The following is a 16,965-nucleotide window of genomic DNA, read 5'->3' as shown; positions in this document are numbered from 1 at the left end:
TAACTGGCAGTGTGCTTTGCTCTCATGTGTGTGTTCTGTCCACAGGGTCATGTAGGTACAACAGCAACCAAGAAGATCGATGTCTACCTCCCTCTGCACTCGAGCCAGGACAGACTGCTGCCAATGACCGTGGTGACAATGGCCAGCGCCAGAGTGCAGGACCTGATCGGGCTCATCTGCTGGCAGTATACAAGCGAAGGACGGGAGCCGAAGCTCAAGTAATCCATTCTCTTTTTGGCTGCTCTAGTTTCTGGTGGTCTCTTGGCCACCCAAGGTGTCTTCTAGGCTGGTTAGTCTTTCTAGGCATTGGCCTGGAACCACACCTCTGCACTGATCCAGCTCTGGGTGCTCACCAGATCTCGTGCCTCTGCATCTCAGAGAATCAGCTTGCAAAATAGACTTAGAAGTTTGTGAATTACAGACATGGGAACATGGATTTTTAGTAATTTCCAAACCCTTTTATCCCTGCTAATAAAGCAACCTGGAAGGGAACGGGAGGGGATTGATGTTTGTTGAGCACCAACCATGCATTGGGCACTGGGCAGGGCAGTTCATAGCTGGTATCTGGAATCTCGTTTGATCCTCCCAGCTCCCTGGGAGGCAAGGGTAATGATCCTCATTCTGCAGAGGTGGAAGCTCAGGTTCAGAGCTGTTACTGGCTGAAGGTTGCACAGTGAGAGATGGCAGAGTGAGGATTTGATTCCAGGTCTGTTTGATGCCAGGGTTTTTGCATTATTTCCTTCTGCCATCTATAGAACCTTTGGTCTGAATTTTAGTTTTCTTTATCAGTTAATGGCTCTAATTTTCTCTCAGTCGCTAGGCTCTGTTCTTCATTAAATAATTATATTTAAAATGTAGTGCTTGAAAGTAGCCTCTCTATGCCTCTATATTATAATTTGAACTTTAAAGTGCTTTGCTGCATTGCCTCTCCCCTACTTGAATTTCTTATCTGACAGGCATTCTCTTCTAGTTTTACATGCCCTTTCCAGCAGTAGGGTTTAGAACACAGCAAAATGTAGTAGATGCCTTCATTTTAAAAATGGACTCTCAACTGGGTGCGGGGGCTCACACCTGTAATCCCAGCACTTTGGAAGGCCGAGGCAGGCGGATCACCTGAGGTCAGGAGTTTGAGACCAGCCTGGCCAACATGGTGAAACCCTTTCTCTACTGCAAATACAAAAATTAGCCGGGCATGTTGGCGGCCATCCGTAATCCCAGCTACTCAGGAGGCTGAGGCAGGAGAATCGCTGCAGAGGTTGCAGTGAACCAAGATCGCACCACTGCACTCCAGCCTAGTGACAGAGCAAGACTCCGTCTCAAAAGAAGGATTTTCATGGAGATGTTCTCTTCCCCTCTCACATTTTCAAAGTTAGCATGATCCAGTCAGCAGTTAGTTGTTTTTATTTTTCTTTAGGTATATTAAATTTCGTTAGGTAAATTTAATATGACACATAAAATCATTTTTTCAAATTATTATTGACATTGCCCTCCACTTTGCCTGAATAAGTTGTGGACACAAAGCTCTGGTGGCAGAGAAAGCCTTTCACCAAGATGCCACCTAGGCTTAGAAAATGGTTCAGTCAGCAGCACTCCTCAAGGGTGAGCTGTCAGGTCCTCCCTTTTCTGCATGAAGTGGGAACAAGGAAACAGGAAAAGGTGTCACAGAACAAATGGCTTTATAGATGTTGTCTGAAGTAGTTCTTTTTTTTATTTGGAGACGGAGTCTTGCTCTGTCACCCAGGCTGGAGTGCAGTGGCGCGATCTCGGCTCACTGCAGGCTCCGCCTCCTGGGTTCACGCCATTCTCCTGCCTCAGCCTCCCGAGTAGCTGGGACTACAGGCGCCCACCACCACACCCGGCTAATTTTTTGTATTTTTAGTAGAGATGGGGTTTCACCGTGTTAACCGGGATGGTCTCGATCTCCTGACCTCATGATCCGCCCGCCTCGGCCTCCCAAAGTGCTGGGATTACAGGCGTGAGCCAACTCACCCAGCCTTTGGTGTAATTCTTAAAACATTACTTAGGGCAGGCACTGAAATCAAGAGAGGAACTTGCCCAGGGTTACTAGTAAGTAACAGAGATAGGAATTGAACTATAATGTACATTTTATAGATGAGGAAACTAAACTTACAGAGACTAAGTAGCTTTCTTATGTCACATAATAAGTGGTAGAATTAGTATTAAAACCCAACAATCTCTGACTCCAGAGCTCCATCTCTTCACTATTACATTATCCTCTCCACCATGGAACTCTGTTATAGGTGAAATGAAAATATTTATTGAGTTTGTACTTATTGCAGGCACTGTGCTAGATCTGGAAATACAGAAGTGAAAGGGGCAGTTCCTGCCATCAGGGACCTTTCTGTTTAAGGTAAATAGGTAATAACAATACAATACAATTACATGTAAAATCAGGTGCTTACAAGGAGATCTAACCCCACATTTGGGGGTGAAAATGGAGTCGTGAAAATCTCCCTTGATTAAACGACATCTAAACTGATACCTGAGGGAGCAGTAGGAAAAAGTCATGTAGAGAGGTTGAGAGGAGGGCATTCCGACAGAGGGAAAAGCATGGTTGTGATAGACCTTCAAGTTCATGCTTTAAATTCTATATTCTGCTCCAAATACATAATAATAGTAAATGAAATTCTGTTAACATATTTGTACTTTAATAACAAGGTAAGCATCCTGGTGGACTAGAAATAGAACCAACTACAGAAACAGGCAGAGTGTGCTAGGAGTCCATTATTTTAGGGTATTACTGTCCTTAGAGCATGCTGTGGATGAGTTTACCAGTGTATGAAATACTGATTTTTCTCAGGCTTCAGGGCAGCTAGTCAGGGCATGGGTGATGATCAGAGCCCTTAGCCAATCATTCCTGGGTGAGGGAACAGTCTCATCCATCTAGCTGTGTACTGTGCAAATATTGTTATTTTCTCCATATGTCATGGTGTCAAAAAGAGTGGGAAATACTACGTGAGGGTATGGGACCAAAGGAACTGCATTCCTGGACGGGGACCAGAGGAAATGACAGAAACTAGAAGCTGGGGTGAGACTGTCATACCTATGAAAAGAAGCTGAACAAGGCTGCTTGGGTCTGTGGCTCATTTAAAGTTGTGTTTCTGGGGTGCCAAGGAATAGAGAGAGCAGTGCAACCAGGACCTGACTGTGGCATGGCTGGATTTATGTTATCCCTAGTATTACAGGAACCTTGAGCTGTCAGTGTAAGACCTAGTTCTGGTCTGGAGGCCTCTGTTTGGATGAGGGTGGAGGGTGGTGGCAATATCTGTAAACGCACTGACAGTGAGTGGAGGGAGAGAGCAAGCAAGGGTTCTCATTCAAGAAGAGCTCAGCAAATTAAAATTCCAAAGCACACGAGGATAGCTAGTACCAAGAAACACAGACAATAATCAGGAGATGAATTTGGGAACAGAATATAGTAAAGCAATCTGAAAATTAATTTCAAATAAATATGTTTAAGATCACCAAACAGATGAAGGAAGGAATAACATTCATGGTTAACTTCTAGGAAATTATGAAACAAAAGCAAGCAAATTTGAATTTAGAAAAGAACCAATTAAAAGTACAGTACTGGAAATATAAAATACAACTATTAATGTAAAAAATACTTTGGGATAAACTCTAGACTGGTCATAGTTCAAGAGAGAATGAGTTGAAGGACAGTTGATACTGAGGAATTCAACCTAGGATATAGTACAAAGAGATAAAGAGGTACAAAGAATGAAAGATAAGAGACATGAAGGAAAGATTCAAAGGCTCCCACGTGTGAAGTGGAGAAGGAAGGGAATAGCAGAGAAGCAATATTTGAAGAGATAATGTCAAAGAATTTCTCAGGACTGAAGACAGATATGAGTGGGTTTGATGTTAAAAATACATGCAAATTAAATGGCGGAAGAAGAGACTTTTTTTTTTTTTAAATAAATGGTCCTGGACCAAGTGAACTTCTATAAGCTGAAAAAATCAACCTAAATCATGTATCTTGTATTAATTAAAAATAAATCACAACTTAAATGTAAAATGTAAGAAAAAAAACAGGAGAAAATCTTTGAGACCTAGAGCAAGTTAGACTTCATTAAAATTAAAAATATTTGCTCTGCAAAAGACCCTGTTAAGAGGATGAAAGGACAAGCTACACACTGGAAGGAAATATTTGTAAACCACATACCTGACTAAAGACATATATAGAATAGGTAAAGAACTGAGAACTCAACAGTAGAAAGTTTAGACGGTTGATCAGAAAATGGGCAAAGGCATAAACAGACATATCACTGAAGGGGATATGCATACAGATGGCAGATGAGCACATGAAAAGATGCTCAGCAACATTAGCCATTAGGAAAATGCAAATTAAAACCACACGCTATTAGAACAGCTGAAATAAAAAATAGTGATGACACCAATTGCTGGCAAGGATGTAGAGAAACTCTATCATACATCATTTCTGTTGATAATGTAAAATGGTATAGTCATTCTGGAAAATACTTTGGCAGTTTCTTATAAAGCTAAACATGAATTTACCATACAACCCAGCAACTGCCTCTTGGGCATTTATTCCAGAGCAGTGAAAACTTATATTCACATAAAAACCTGTATACAAATGTGTATATCAGCCTTATTTGTACTTAAAACTGGAAACAACCTAAATGTCCCTCAGCAGGTAAATGATTAAACATTGTGGTACATCCATACCAAGTAATACTACTATCAAGAGAAAAGGCACAAACCGTTTTCATATATGTAGTGACTTGGGTGGATTCACATAGTGAAAAAAACCAATCTCTAAAAGTTTCATATCACCTGATTCCATATATGTACCATCCTCAAAATGACAAAAGTATAGAGATGGAGAACAATTGACTGATTGCCAGAGGATAGGCACAGTGTTAGGGAGGCAGTCCAACTATAAAATGGATGGTAAAAAAGAGCTTCTCTCTCATGATGGAACAGTTTTGTATCTTGTTCTAATAGCATGTGGTGATGTATCTTGTATCTTGTTCTAATAGCGTGTGGTGATGATTACACAAATATATACATGTAATCCAATGTGTAGAACTACACAACACACACACAAGTACATGTAAAAACTGGTAGAAAGTGAGTAATGTCTATAGTCTTTTTTTTTTTATACTTTAAGTTCTAGGGTACATGTGCACAACGTGTAGGTTTGTTACATATGTATACATTTGCCATGTTGGTGTGCTGCACCCATTAATTCGTCATTTACAATAGGTATTTCACTTAATGCCATCCCTCCCCCTCCCCCCACCCCACAACAGGCCCCAGTGTGTGATGTTCCCCACCCTGTGTCCAAGTGTTCTCATTGTTCAATTCCCACCTATGAGTGAGAACATGCGGTGTTTGGTTTTCTGTCCTTGCGATAGTTTGCTCAGAATGATGGTTTCCAGCTTCATCCATGTCCCTACAAAGGACATGAACTCATCCTTTTTTATGGCTGCATAGTATTCCATGGTGTGTATGTGCCACATTTTCTTAATCCAGTCTATCATTGGTGGACATTTGGGTTGATTCCAAGTCTTTGCTATTGTGAATAGTGCCGCAGTAAACACATGTGTGCATGTGTCTTTACAGTAGCATGATTTATGATCCTTTGGATATATACCCAGTAATGGGATCGCTGGGTCAAATGGTATTTCTAGTTCTAGATCCCCGAGAAATCACCACACTGTCTTCCACAATGGTTGAACTAGTTTACGCTCCCACCAACAGTGTAAAAGTGTTCCTATTTCTCCACATCCTCTCCAGCACCTGTTGTTTCATGAATAATGTCTATAGTCTTAACAGTATTGCACCAATGTCAATTTCCCTGGTGTTGATATTGGACTACAATTATATGACATTTTTAAATAGTTGTTCCATATTTCGAATTACACAATTACATTGAATCTAAACCATGGTCTTTTGAAATTTTTTACAATTCTTAGTGACATTGGATTTCTCAGGTTTGTTTGGTGTAATACAGTCTGTAAAGTGAATCCCTGGGATCTCCTCCTGTCGTGCAGTGTAATGTGAGGTATTTTCTTTCTAGCCTGTTTGTACTTAGTGTTGGAATAGATCCTAATTTGATCTTTTCCAGTGGGTTGGCCCTGTGAAAGAGCTTTTCATTCACAGAGGGGGAATTGCTGGATGCACGTGAAGACTGGCCCACCAATTTCAGCCTGGTTGTCAAGAAAACCATTTAAGAATATTGTTCTTGGGCCGGGCACGGTTGCTCACGCCTGTAATCCCAGCACTTTGGGAGGCCGAAGTGGGTGGATCACCTGAGTCAGAAGTTCAAGACCAGCCTGGTCAACATGGTGAAACCCTGTCTCTCCAAAATATACAAAAATTTAGCCGGGGGTGGCAGCAGGCGCCTGTAATCCCAGCTACTCGGGAGGCCGAGGCAGGAGAATCACTTGAACCTGGGAGGCGGAGGTTGCAGTGAGCCGAGATCACGCCATTGCACTCCAGCCTGGGCAACAAGAGCAAAACTTTGTCTCAAAAAAAAAAAGAAAAAAATATTGTTCTCCTGTTTCTGTGCCTTGTAAACTGTCTATAGTACTAGACTTTGGCCCCAGTGAAGGAATGGAGAATTTGGCAGGAATTCTTGGCCTCCTTTACACTTAACGTCTGTTAACTCTTGAGCAAGACTGGAATATGGTACTTAGGCTTATTTCCTGCTTATTTTGATGCACTGATTTGGAGGAAAACATTTGGGAGAAACTAACTGAAATAATTTCAATCTCTAAATGGTCAAATTTTAAAATTTAGACTTTGTTATTCTTTATTGAATTTTGATCAAAAAATGTGGACTGTAAAATTTTTGCCTAAGAGATTTATGTATATTTGGATGCTTACTACACTATAATTTTTTGGTCAATATTCCATGGGTTCTGGAAATAATTATTCTCTATAGGTTATGGACCTCAATATATACTTATTAAGTCAATGTCCTTAATTACTTATTTCTATTATCTTAGGGTTTTTGACTATTTGGTCTATGGATGATTAAGAGAAATGCATTAAAGTTTCCATTTTCTTGTGTGTTTCTGTTAACTTTTCCTAATATTTCAACAGCATGCACTTTATATCTTTCAGTTCACATAAAGATTCATGTGTTTTGTATCTTTATTATCAGTTCTACTTCAGTATAAGCCGGTCTTATTTGTTCTGTTTATGATTGTGTCTTGCCTGTTTCTTTGCTTCATCAGCAATCTGAGCTTTTTTTTTCCCTGCTCTTCTTTGCTCTTTCTTCAGTCTTTTACTTTTGCCTTCTGTTTTAGATATGTTAATAATTTTGCGAGGTTTTTCTTTTTTGACTCATGTAAGTGATTTTCACTTCATAAAAACTATTTTTAATGCTTTGTTTTTTTAAAAAAAAAATTTTAATAGACTTTTTTTAGAGCAGTTTTAGGTTTACAGAAAATTTGCACAGAAAATACAGTGGGTTCCCATACATATCCTTCCAATCCCTCATTTTACTCCTGTTACTAATATCTTGCATTAGTGTGGTGCATTTGTTAAAGTTGATGAACCAATATTATTAACAAAAGTCAGTAGTTATACATTAGGGTTCACTCTTGTGCAGCTCTAATGGTTGTATCATACAGAATGGCTTCACTGCTCTAAAAATGTCCTGTGTTCCATCTCTTCAACCCTACCCACCACCGCTGGCAACCACTGGCCTTTTTTCTGTCTCTATAGTATTGTCTTTTACAGAACGCCATCTAGTTGGAATCATACCATATGTAGCCTTTTCAGACTAGCTTTTTTCACTTAGCAATATGCATTTAAGCTTCCTTTTTGTGATGCACTTATTTCTCACTGGTGTTAAGTAATGGACTGCATGGATTTACCACTGTTCATTTATTCATTCATCTATTGAAAGATATCTTGGTTGCTTCTAATTTTTGGGAATTATGAATAAAGACACTGAGTATTCATGTGCAGATTTTTATGTGGATGTAAGTTTTCAGCTCATTTGGGCAAATACATAGGAGTGTGATTGCCAAATTGTATGGTAAGCCTATGATATAAGACACTGCCAAACTGTCTTCCAAAGTGATCGTACCATTTGGCATTCCCACCAGTGAGAAATGAGAGTTGTTGCTCCAAATCCTCACCAGCATTTGGTTTTTATCAGTATTTTCAATTTTAGCTGTTTTAATAGGTGTTTAGTGGTATGTTGTTGTTTTAATTTGTAATTCCCTAATTACATCATGTTGAGCATCTTCATATGCTTATTTGTTACCTGTTTGTCTTCTTTGGTGAGCTGTTGAGATCTCTTGCCCATTTTTAATGGCCACCATATTAGACAGTCCAGTGTATAACAATACATGGTATAGTCATGCATTGGAGATAACTCTGGATTAGCATCATTTTGATATGACCTCAGCTATCTAGACTGCTTAGGGAAAGTTGGTGGGTTTTGTAGCTATTTGAGGGCTTATCTCATTAAGCATCACATTTTATTCATTTATTTTAAGACTGTTGCTTATGTTGGAGTGTGGTTGTGCAATTATAGTTCACTGCAGCCTTGAACTCTTGGGCTCAAGTAATCCTCCCACCTTTGCCTCCCAAGTAGCTTGAACTATAGGTGCGTATCACCACACTTGGCTAATTTTTAAAATTTTTTGTAGCGGCACAAATTTTTTGCAAGAGCTTTGCTGCCTGGGGTGGTCTTGAATTCCTGGCTTGAAGCGATCATCCTGCCTCAGCCTCCCGAAGTACTAGAAATCATAGGCATGAGCCACCGTGCCTGGCCAAACTTCATTTGAGTTATTCTTCATAGGAGCTCTCTAAATTGTGTTAACATCTTTCTGTACCTTCTTAATCAGAATATAACATAGTGGCTGAAAGTGTGAGATTCACAGCCACAGGCTGGGTTTTAATTCTGGTGTTAACGCTTACTAGCAGGATGATTTTAAATGAATTACTTAAGCCCCATGTAGTATGATTTTCTCATGTATAAAATGAGGGTGGAAACTATCTAACAGGGTAGTAATGAAAATAAAATGAGAAAATACATAGCAAGTGCTCAATAAATGTTCATTTCTGCTCCTGCTAACTACTGTAACTACAGCCAGCTACTACCACAACCAATATTAGTAAGTAGTTCAGCAGTAGTAGTGTAATTTAGTCCTTTTTTGATGACTCAAGTAATTTTACTATGCTATGATGTTCTGATGCCCTGTGGACTTAGGACATTATTTAGCAGTGTTTGACCTGACATTATATATTTCCAGACAACTTTGTTATTTGAACTCTTCAGTATGTTCTTGATAGTCCCCTTTTTTTACCATCTGCATGCCCACCTGTGTCTTCTCCCATTTCTGGGTTGCTGCTTCTGCTTTATATTTCTTAGAGTCATCATGAGAACTACTCACCTAAACAGTACAGCTGAAGTGACCCTTCCTATTCTGACTCCCAGCTGTGCTCCTATATATCCTAAGGCATCACATTCTTTTACTGGCAGCTTTTTAACATCAATACCGTAAGTGCTTTTGCTATTTCTGTAGTCAGAAATACTTTTCTCATTCTTCTCCTCTTGGCATTCTGTTTAATCTCAGAAGCTTAAGTCCTTCATTCTTTCATTTAATAAATGTTTTTGGAGTTTCAGACCCTAAGTATTCTGGATAAAATGGAGAACAAGAGAAATGTGATCACTGCACTAAAAAATGTACAGTTTGTTGGGGAAGAAGAAATTATCAAGGGTAAAAGCACTTTGTAACTGGCTCATTTCACTTATCATTTCTGTTAATTCATTCATTCAACAAATATTTATTGAGTGTTTCCTATATACCAGGCATTTTGCTGGGTATACAGTGGTGAGTAGGGTCAGGCATGGTCTTGCTTTCATGAATTCCACAGTCTATTGAAGGAAGTGGGCAAATAACTAAAATAATTAATTCAAATAGTTAAACTAAATAATGTTTCCTTTAAAACTGAATTAAGTGCTCTGAAGGAAAGGAACACTGTTTATGAGAGCTTTGCTTGGAAGTCAGGGAGAAATTCCCCAAGAAAGTGATACAGGAGGCGTTGGGGCAGGGGAGGGTCCCAGCAGATGGAGCAGTGTGGCAGCCACCTTATTGCTGGAGGAAGCATGTTGTGGTCAGGGAACAAAAGAAGGTCAGTGTGGCTGGAGCACAAAGAATGGGGAGAACAGAGTGGGATTGTTACAGGACAGGAGTCTTGATCCAGACCCCAAGAGGGTTTTTGGATCTCATGCAAGAAAGAATTCAGGGCGATCCCACACTGCAAAATGAAAGCAAGTTTATTAAGAAAGTAAAGAAATAAAAGAATGGCTATTCCATAGCCAACCCCTTGGGGCTGCTGGTTGCCCATTTTTATGGTTATTTCTTGCTGATATGCTAAACAAGGGGTGGATTATTAATGCCTCCCCTTTTTAGACCATATAGGGTTACTTTCTGATGTTGCCATGGCATTTGTAAACTGTCATGGCGCTGGTGGGAGTGTAGAAGTGAGGATGACCAGAGATCACTCTTGTTGCCATTTTGGTTTGGGTGGGTTTTGGCTGGCTCCTTTACTGCAACCTGTTTTGTCAGCAAGGTCATTATGACCTTTATTTTATGCTGACCTCCTATCTCATCCTGTGACTTAGAATGCCTTAACTGTCTGAGAATGCAGCCTGGTAGGTTTCAGCCTCATTTTACCCAGCTCCTCTTTAAGATGGAGTTGCTCTGGTTCACACACCTCTGATGTTTCCCCCCACCCTTTTATAAGAGAACTCTTAATCCCAAGGGTTGCAGAGGGACGAAGATCCATCTTCTGTAACTTCTTCAGGCTGAATAGCGATTATGATATTCCTGCCTAACTGTGAGGGTTTCTTGCATTCAGAGTAGACAGGAGCTCAGTCAGAAAGCTTCAGTATGGTAAGGTCCATTCATAACTCTTGAGTTTTGAGAAAAGGCGATATCTGGAAGATTAATAAGTGTTTAATTTAAGAAAACATTCAGTAAGCTTGTCCTGTATTCCTATACAAAGAGTGTAACAGCAGTATATTCCACAAGAGTAAAGCAAAATAAGTAAAGTTATTCCAAGTAAACTAAATTAGAAGGCTTTACATGAACTGGGCAACTGTTGGAACTAAGCCAATATGGGATTCTTAGCTGGTTGTAATGTGCCCAGAATTAGAATACTGATCCAGATTTTTACATTACCCATCCCTCTTGTTTCTTCTGAGCAGAAGTCAGAGATCATCATTGGTTCACAGGAATAAGCAGGATTAGCCTAAATTGCAGAAACAAACTTAAAAACAAACTAATGAGACTAGAATTTAATAGCAAGTGTACCATAGTTCTTGAAACATAATATTTCATTCTCCAGTTTTTCATTTTTACTAAAGGCAAATCATGGTAAGACTGATTTGCTTTATTATACTTGGCCCAATTATTTGTATAAAGTGCAGCAAGAATAATTATTTTTCACATAGGCTCTTTTAAAATTGGCTTTGATGGAACTCTGTTCCATAGAAGGAATCTTAGTTAAGATTTCTTAAAACCAAGCTCAGCCATGGTTTTTTACCCTCAAATACCTATTAGCTGAGTAAATTCCTCTCCTCTTGAGGTCCCAAGATAACTTGGGGCTTCTGGACCTGTTAGAAAGTGACATTCTTTACTTATCACAGGTCAGAAACCTTATACATACCATTCCAGTTAAAGCCTTGGTAAAATAACTAGTTTCTTCAATTGTGTTCTGTTATAAAAGAAAACAGATTCTTATTGCACTTATGCAAATAACTATATTGCCATAAATTAAGAATGCTCACAAATAGTTTCCAAATTTTGGAGAAATCAGGTAGAGAGAAGCAAATATGCTCCAAATTTTATTTACAGGAGTATACTTTACTTAATTGCCAAAAGCTGTAAATAGCTCAAATGAAAAGTTTCCTTGACTCTGAAAAACAAAGGATCAGCAGCATATTTTATTTATTTATTTATTTATTTTGAGATAGAGTCTCACTCCCGTCAAGCAGGCTGGAGTACAGTGGCGCGATCTTGGCTCACTGCAATCTCCGCCTCCCAGGTTCAAGCGATTCTCCTTCCTCAGCCTCCCGAATACCTGGGATTACAGGCATGCACCAGCACACCCGGCTAATTTTTGTATTTTTTAGTAAAGATGGGGTTTCACCATTGTGTTGGCCAGGCTCGTCTCGAACCCCTGATCTCAGGTGATCCACCCACCTTGGCCTCCCAAAGTGCTAGGATTACAGGCATGAGCCACTGCACCTGGCCAAGTCAGCAGCATTTAAGCAAAGTTAAAAAGATTATGTAAGTTTTCTACTGGTCCAGTTAATTCATTAACTTCTGTTCTATTTGATATTCATGAACATTCCAGCTCTTCCTAAGAGTTTTAAAAGTTGTTTCCTCTATTCTAATCTTAACAATTTCCGAAGTTATTAGAAACCTGCATTTAAGAACACCTGCTAGAGTTCTATAGTTAATTATAAACCATGTTCTAAAGAGGATTAAAACAAGACAACAATGGTCTATAGATGATAAAAAGTTTTAGGACAGCCACTATTAAAGCCACAATTGAGAAAGAAATTTGGTTACTTCTGTGGCACACAAAATTTTACATAACAATTATAATGATTAATTACATACACTAAGTTATATTAGAATTATAGGAGTTTCCCATAATTTGGAACATATACCAATAACACATTTATGCACATATAGTCCAAAGAAAGCAAAACACCACTTTACATTTGATAATGTATGATTTTTATACCAAATAAGCCAGATTTCACCTTTATATTAATGTACTATTAATGTTAAATGCAATTTTTAATAAAATCTTTTAGACATATTTACTGAATTTTAATGTTTAACCATAAGTTAAGATTCTTATAAACCTTTATAACCCTTTACTTTGTGTGTGTGTGTGTGTGTGTGTGAAAGAGCAGATGAGTGCTCTAAGAAAAACCTGTTGTGCTTTTATTCTAAAATTTAATTCGTGGAAAAACTGAATAGTACCCCTTTAACTTTAGCCAGTATGTTCACACACATAATCTCTTACAATTACTTTTTATAAACCTTTCACAACTTGTTTAAACCTTTAGTTTTTTTTTCTTACTTAAAACAATCCTTTGATACTTTAGGCAGAAAAAAAATTCACATTCCCATGATTTCTTATAATCTTTCACCAAAAACAAATTTTACTTTCTTTATACATTGCATGTAAAATGGTTTCAGTAGTTTCAATTGCATGTTATAATGTTAACTCTTAGCAACTTTTATTTTTGGTGAAAACTTTGGTAAGTTTGAGATTTTAATTCTACACTAGGTGTGGAGCCTGCCTAGGACACACCAGGTGGAAGTGCAAATAAGGTCTGACTCCAGCATAGCTAGGGACGTAGCTAACTCCACATGTCCCCAGTCCTTACCTAGCTGTAAAGCAGGCAAGTTGTACATTAAGAACCATAGTGGCATTTTTGAAGCATTTAGCAGACCTAACAACCTTTGAATTGTGCAACATTTCTTGCATAAATTCCCTTTCACAAATTTTTTCATGATTTACCCATACCATTTGAGACTCGGACTTTCAAACTTGCCCTAAACCTCCCTCCTTTTAAACAACCAGTTATTTTACTTTAGGACAAGAATTTACCATACAAGATCCTTTCTTATATAAAATGTCTTTCTTTGTAATCTTCTTTGTATAGCTAGGGGGCATGGCTAATTCCACATGTCCCCAGGCCTTATCTAGAATTTAATGGCTTTAAGGTAGGTAAATTAAACAATTTTTAAAAGTTAAAGAAGCAGTTCATAACCTTAAAGTATTTAGCCAACTTAATATCTGACCTGCATAATTTAGACTAAACATTTTTATTTTATCAGTCATTTTTAAAGCTGTTTTCATTTTCCAAAGATTACTAAAGTTACATGAACTAAAAGGCATTACAGTTTTTATTTTACTTTTAAAATATTTGATTTAAGTGCTTATTTTTGTTTAAGCCAATTAGAGCTCTTTTATATAAACATTACACACAACACATATGTAGCTACACAGAAAGACAGAAGATTACTACAGTAGTTGTAAGATTTTTCATTTGCCAGTTTTTAAGTTTCTTAATTGGATTACTGGCTTTAGGGTGGAGCCCTTGGAAGAACAGGGCCAGGAAAGGGGTCTCTGGTGCCTCCGGTTTTTCCCAAGGAGGCTGTTAGAGCTTGAATATCCACTTTTAATTAAACTGATTTTAACCGTAGCACCCTCTAATAACGTCCTTTTAGAATTTCTTATGCCAAGCAGCTGATATTTCTGGCTTTTGAATTTTACCAAAGGTAACCTCCCAGGTATTCAGAGAAAGGAAAATTTAAGATAGTCCACGGAGGAGAAGAGAATAGACAAGGTCACGCAGATATTAAAGCAGAAACGACTTATTTCCTAGGTGGGGAATTGAACCCGGACCGCCACTGTGAAAGTGCAAAAAAACCTTAGCTACTGAGCGATAGCATGGGGCAGTCTCCATTTCCTTTCCCAGAAGGAGTCTAGAGTAGTTCGTTTTGAGCTTGCAAAGGCTTTTAACTATTTAATAGGATTTTTAGAGCTGACTATGACATGAACCCTAAAATTCCTGTTCCCTGGAAAGCAGAGACCAGGAGAAAGTACTGCCACGTGGTTAAAAGGTCAAGCTCCCAAGGGCATAAAACGAGGTGGAGACGTCATCCAGTTTTTTTGTTTTAGGGACCTGTATTCAAGTTTGTTACTGACCAACTTGCTGGCTTGTCTGGAAAAGTGGGCTTACAGGTATTCTAAGCCCATGTTTTACCCTGAAGTACCCCTCGACACAGAACGACTAATTCATAGCACAAAATACACCAGCTTAAGACTAGCCTTAGAATTCTTTTTCACATTAATCAAAGCTTTACGGAGAAGATAAACACTGATTTTTTTTTTTTTTTAAACCATTCATTCACCCGTTTGCACAGAGAAGAAGCCAGAAATCTGACTGGAAAGAAATTCTTACCCTTTTGTCAGCATGCCAGGCTTCTGGATTCCCTTGCCCTGAGTGGCCCCAGTGGTCCAGCTTGCAGCACCATCGCCCTGGGGGCCAAGCTGCATCATAAAGGAAAATTATTTTTTTTCATTCTAGCCAGAGCAAAATACATGTGATAAAACATAGACATTAGCTACTCTGCTTAGCACCCAATATCAAACTGGCAAGGCTTAAATTTGCCCTCAGATGGGCATCATCTTTAATCCAACCTCTGACTTAGAGTTTCAACATGTGGTGGCTGGGCAGGGTGGGTGCCCTGAGTAACAAAAGAAAGGAAAGGAAAAGTACAGAAGGAAAGTATTGCCTGTGACAGGGTGGGGAAGGTGAAGAGCTTAGGAAGGCCAGGTAAAAGACCCACTCATTGCAGCCGACAATGAAAAGTTCAGGCGGCTGCTTGTTGGTTGCAAATGGACCTTTTCCAGCAGTCCCATCAGCTCTCAAGTTTCCCCTTTTAGGGAGGAAAAAGCTCCTCATATCCCACGATCCTGTACATGCCTAACCCTGTCATCCACAGTCATCAGCAAAGAGTGCAAGGCAGATTAATCCAAAGAGAACAGCAGTTAACATCCCATAGTGCCAAACCTGTTCTTATCCAAGGACTTTACCGAGAGGGGCCTTTAACCCCCTAAATCTTAGAAGGGACTTTAACCCTCCTAAGTTGGGCCTCTAACTCAAGGTCAGTCAGGCGTCTTTGCCTTTTATTAAGAGGGGACTCTAACCCACTCTGTCTTAGGAGAGACTCTAACTCCCCTAAGTTGGGCCTCTACCCCAGTCTCATTCTTTACCAATCTCATTCTTTACCCAGGTGCCCCATCACTTACCCAAAGTTGTCCAATCGGTGCTCCAGTCTATTTCCTTTGCGTCGGAGGGTCTCCTCAGTATTGTCCCTTTTCTGGTTCGTGAGAAAGATGTTACCAGACCCCACCACTTACTCAAAGTTAGCTTTTGTTGGGTCAGGGGTTTCTGCAGTATAGTCGCTTCTGTCATTGCCAGAAAGATGTTACAGGATCCCAACATTTACCCAGAGGTAGCCATTGGGTCAAGATTTTCTCATTATAGTCCCTTCATGATCACCAGGAAGATGTTACAGGACAGGGGTCCTGATCCAGACTCCAAGAGAGGATTCTTGGATCTCACACAAGAAAGAATTCAGGGCGAGTCCACAGTGCAAAGTGAAAGCAAGTTTATTAAGAAAAAAAAGGAATAAAAGAATGGCTACTCCATAGACAGAGTAGCCCCGAGGGCTGCTGTTTGCCTATTTTTATAGTTATTTCTTGCTGATATGCTAAACAACAGTGGATTATTCATGCCTCCCCTTTTTAGACCATATAGGGTAACTTTCTGATCTTGCCATGGCATTTGTAAACTGTCATGGCGCTGTTGGGTGTGTAGCAGTGAGGATGACCAGAGGTCACTCTTGTTGCCATTTTGGTTTCAGTGGTTAACTGGCTCCATTACTGCAACCTTTTATCAGCAGTGTCTTTATGACCTGTATTTTATGCTGACCTCCTGTCTCATCCGAATGCCTTAACCATCTGGGAATGCAGCCCAGTAGGTTTCAGCCTCATTTTACCCAGCTCTATTGAAGATGGAGTTGCTGTGACTCACACGCCTCTGACAGAATGAGACCGAGAGGTAGGCAGGGGTCACAGTGGGGATTGAGAGAAGTGGACAGATTCTGGGAGTATTTGAGAAATGGAATTCACAAGGACTTGGGCTGAACTCAATATGGCGAGTGTGGCAGAAGAGAGGCTTCATACTCACACACCGTGATGCACTGTGGTGCTCCTCACTGAAATAGCTAGCATGGGAACAGCAGGTTTTGTTGGGGCTTGCTGTGTGACTAGGAGGGATAGGAGCAGCATGAGTTTGGTTTTCTGCCTGTTAGTTTGAGGTGGCTTTGCTAGATCTAAACAAAGTGTTCA

General features: G+C 39.5%; 1 protein-coding gene across 3 annotated transcripts in view; it reads left to right on the top strand.

Moving 5' to 3' along the window:
• MAPKAP1 (MAPK associated protein 1) overlaps positions 1–16,965 on the top strand; it is a 266,480-nt gene that overhangs the window by 121,255 nt on the left and 128,260 nt on the right. For all 3 annotated transcript variants that reach the window (XM_030817823.1, XM_030817824.1, XM_030817825.1), the window contains one exon: positions 46–218. In XM_030817823.1, the coding sequence (XP_030673683.1) occupies positions 46–218 (173 nt within the window). The remainder of the gene's footprint in view (positions 1–45; positions 219–16,965) is intronic.

The sequence above is a fragment of the Nomascus leucogenys genome, chromosome 8 (assembly GCF_006542625.1).
Source record: "Nomascus leucogenys isolate Asia chromosome 8, Asia_NLE_v1, whole genome shotgun sequence".
Lineage (NCBI taxonomy): Eukaryota > Metazoa > Chordata > Mammalia > Primates > Hylobatidae > Nomascus > Nomascus leucogenys.
This window is presented reverse-complemented; position numbering and strand designations above follow the sequence as displayed.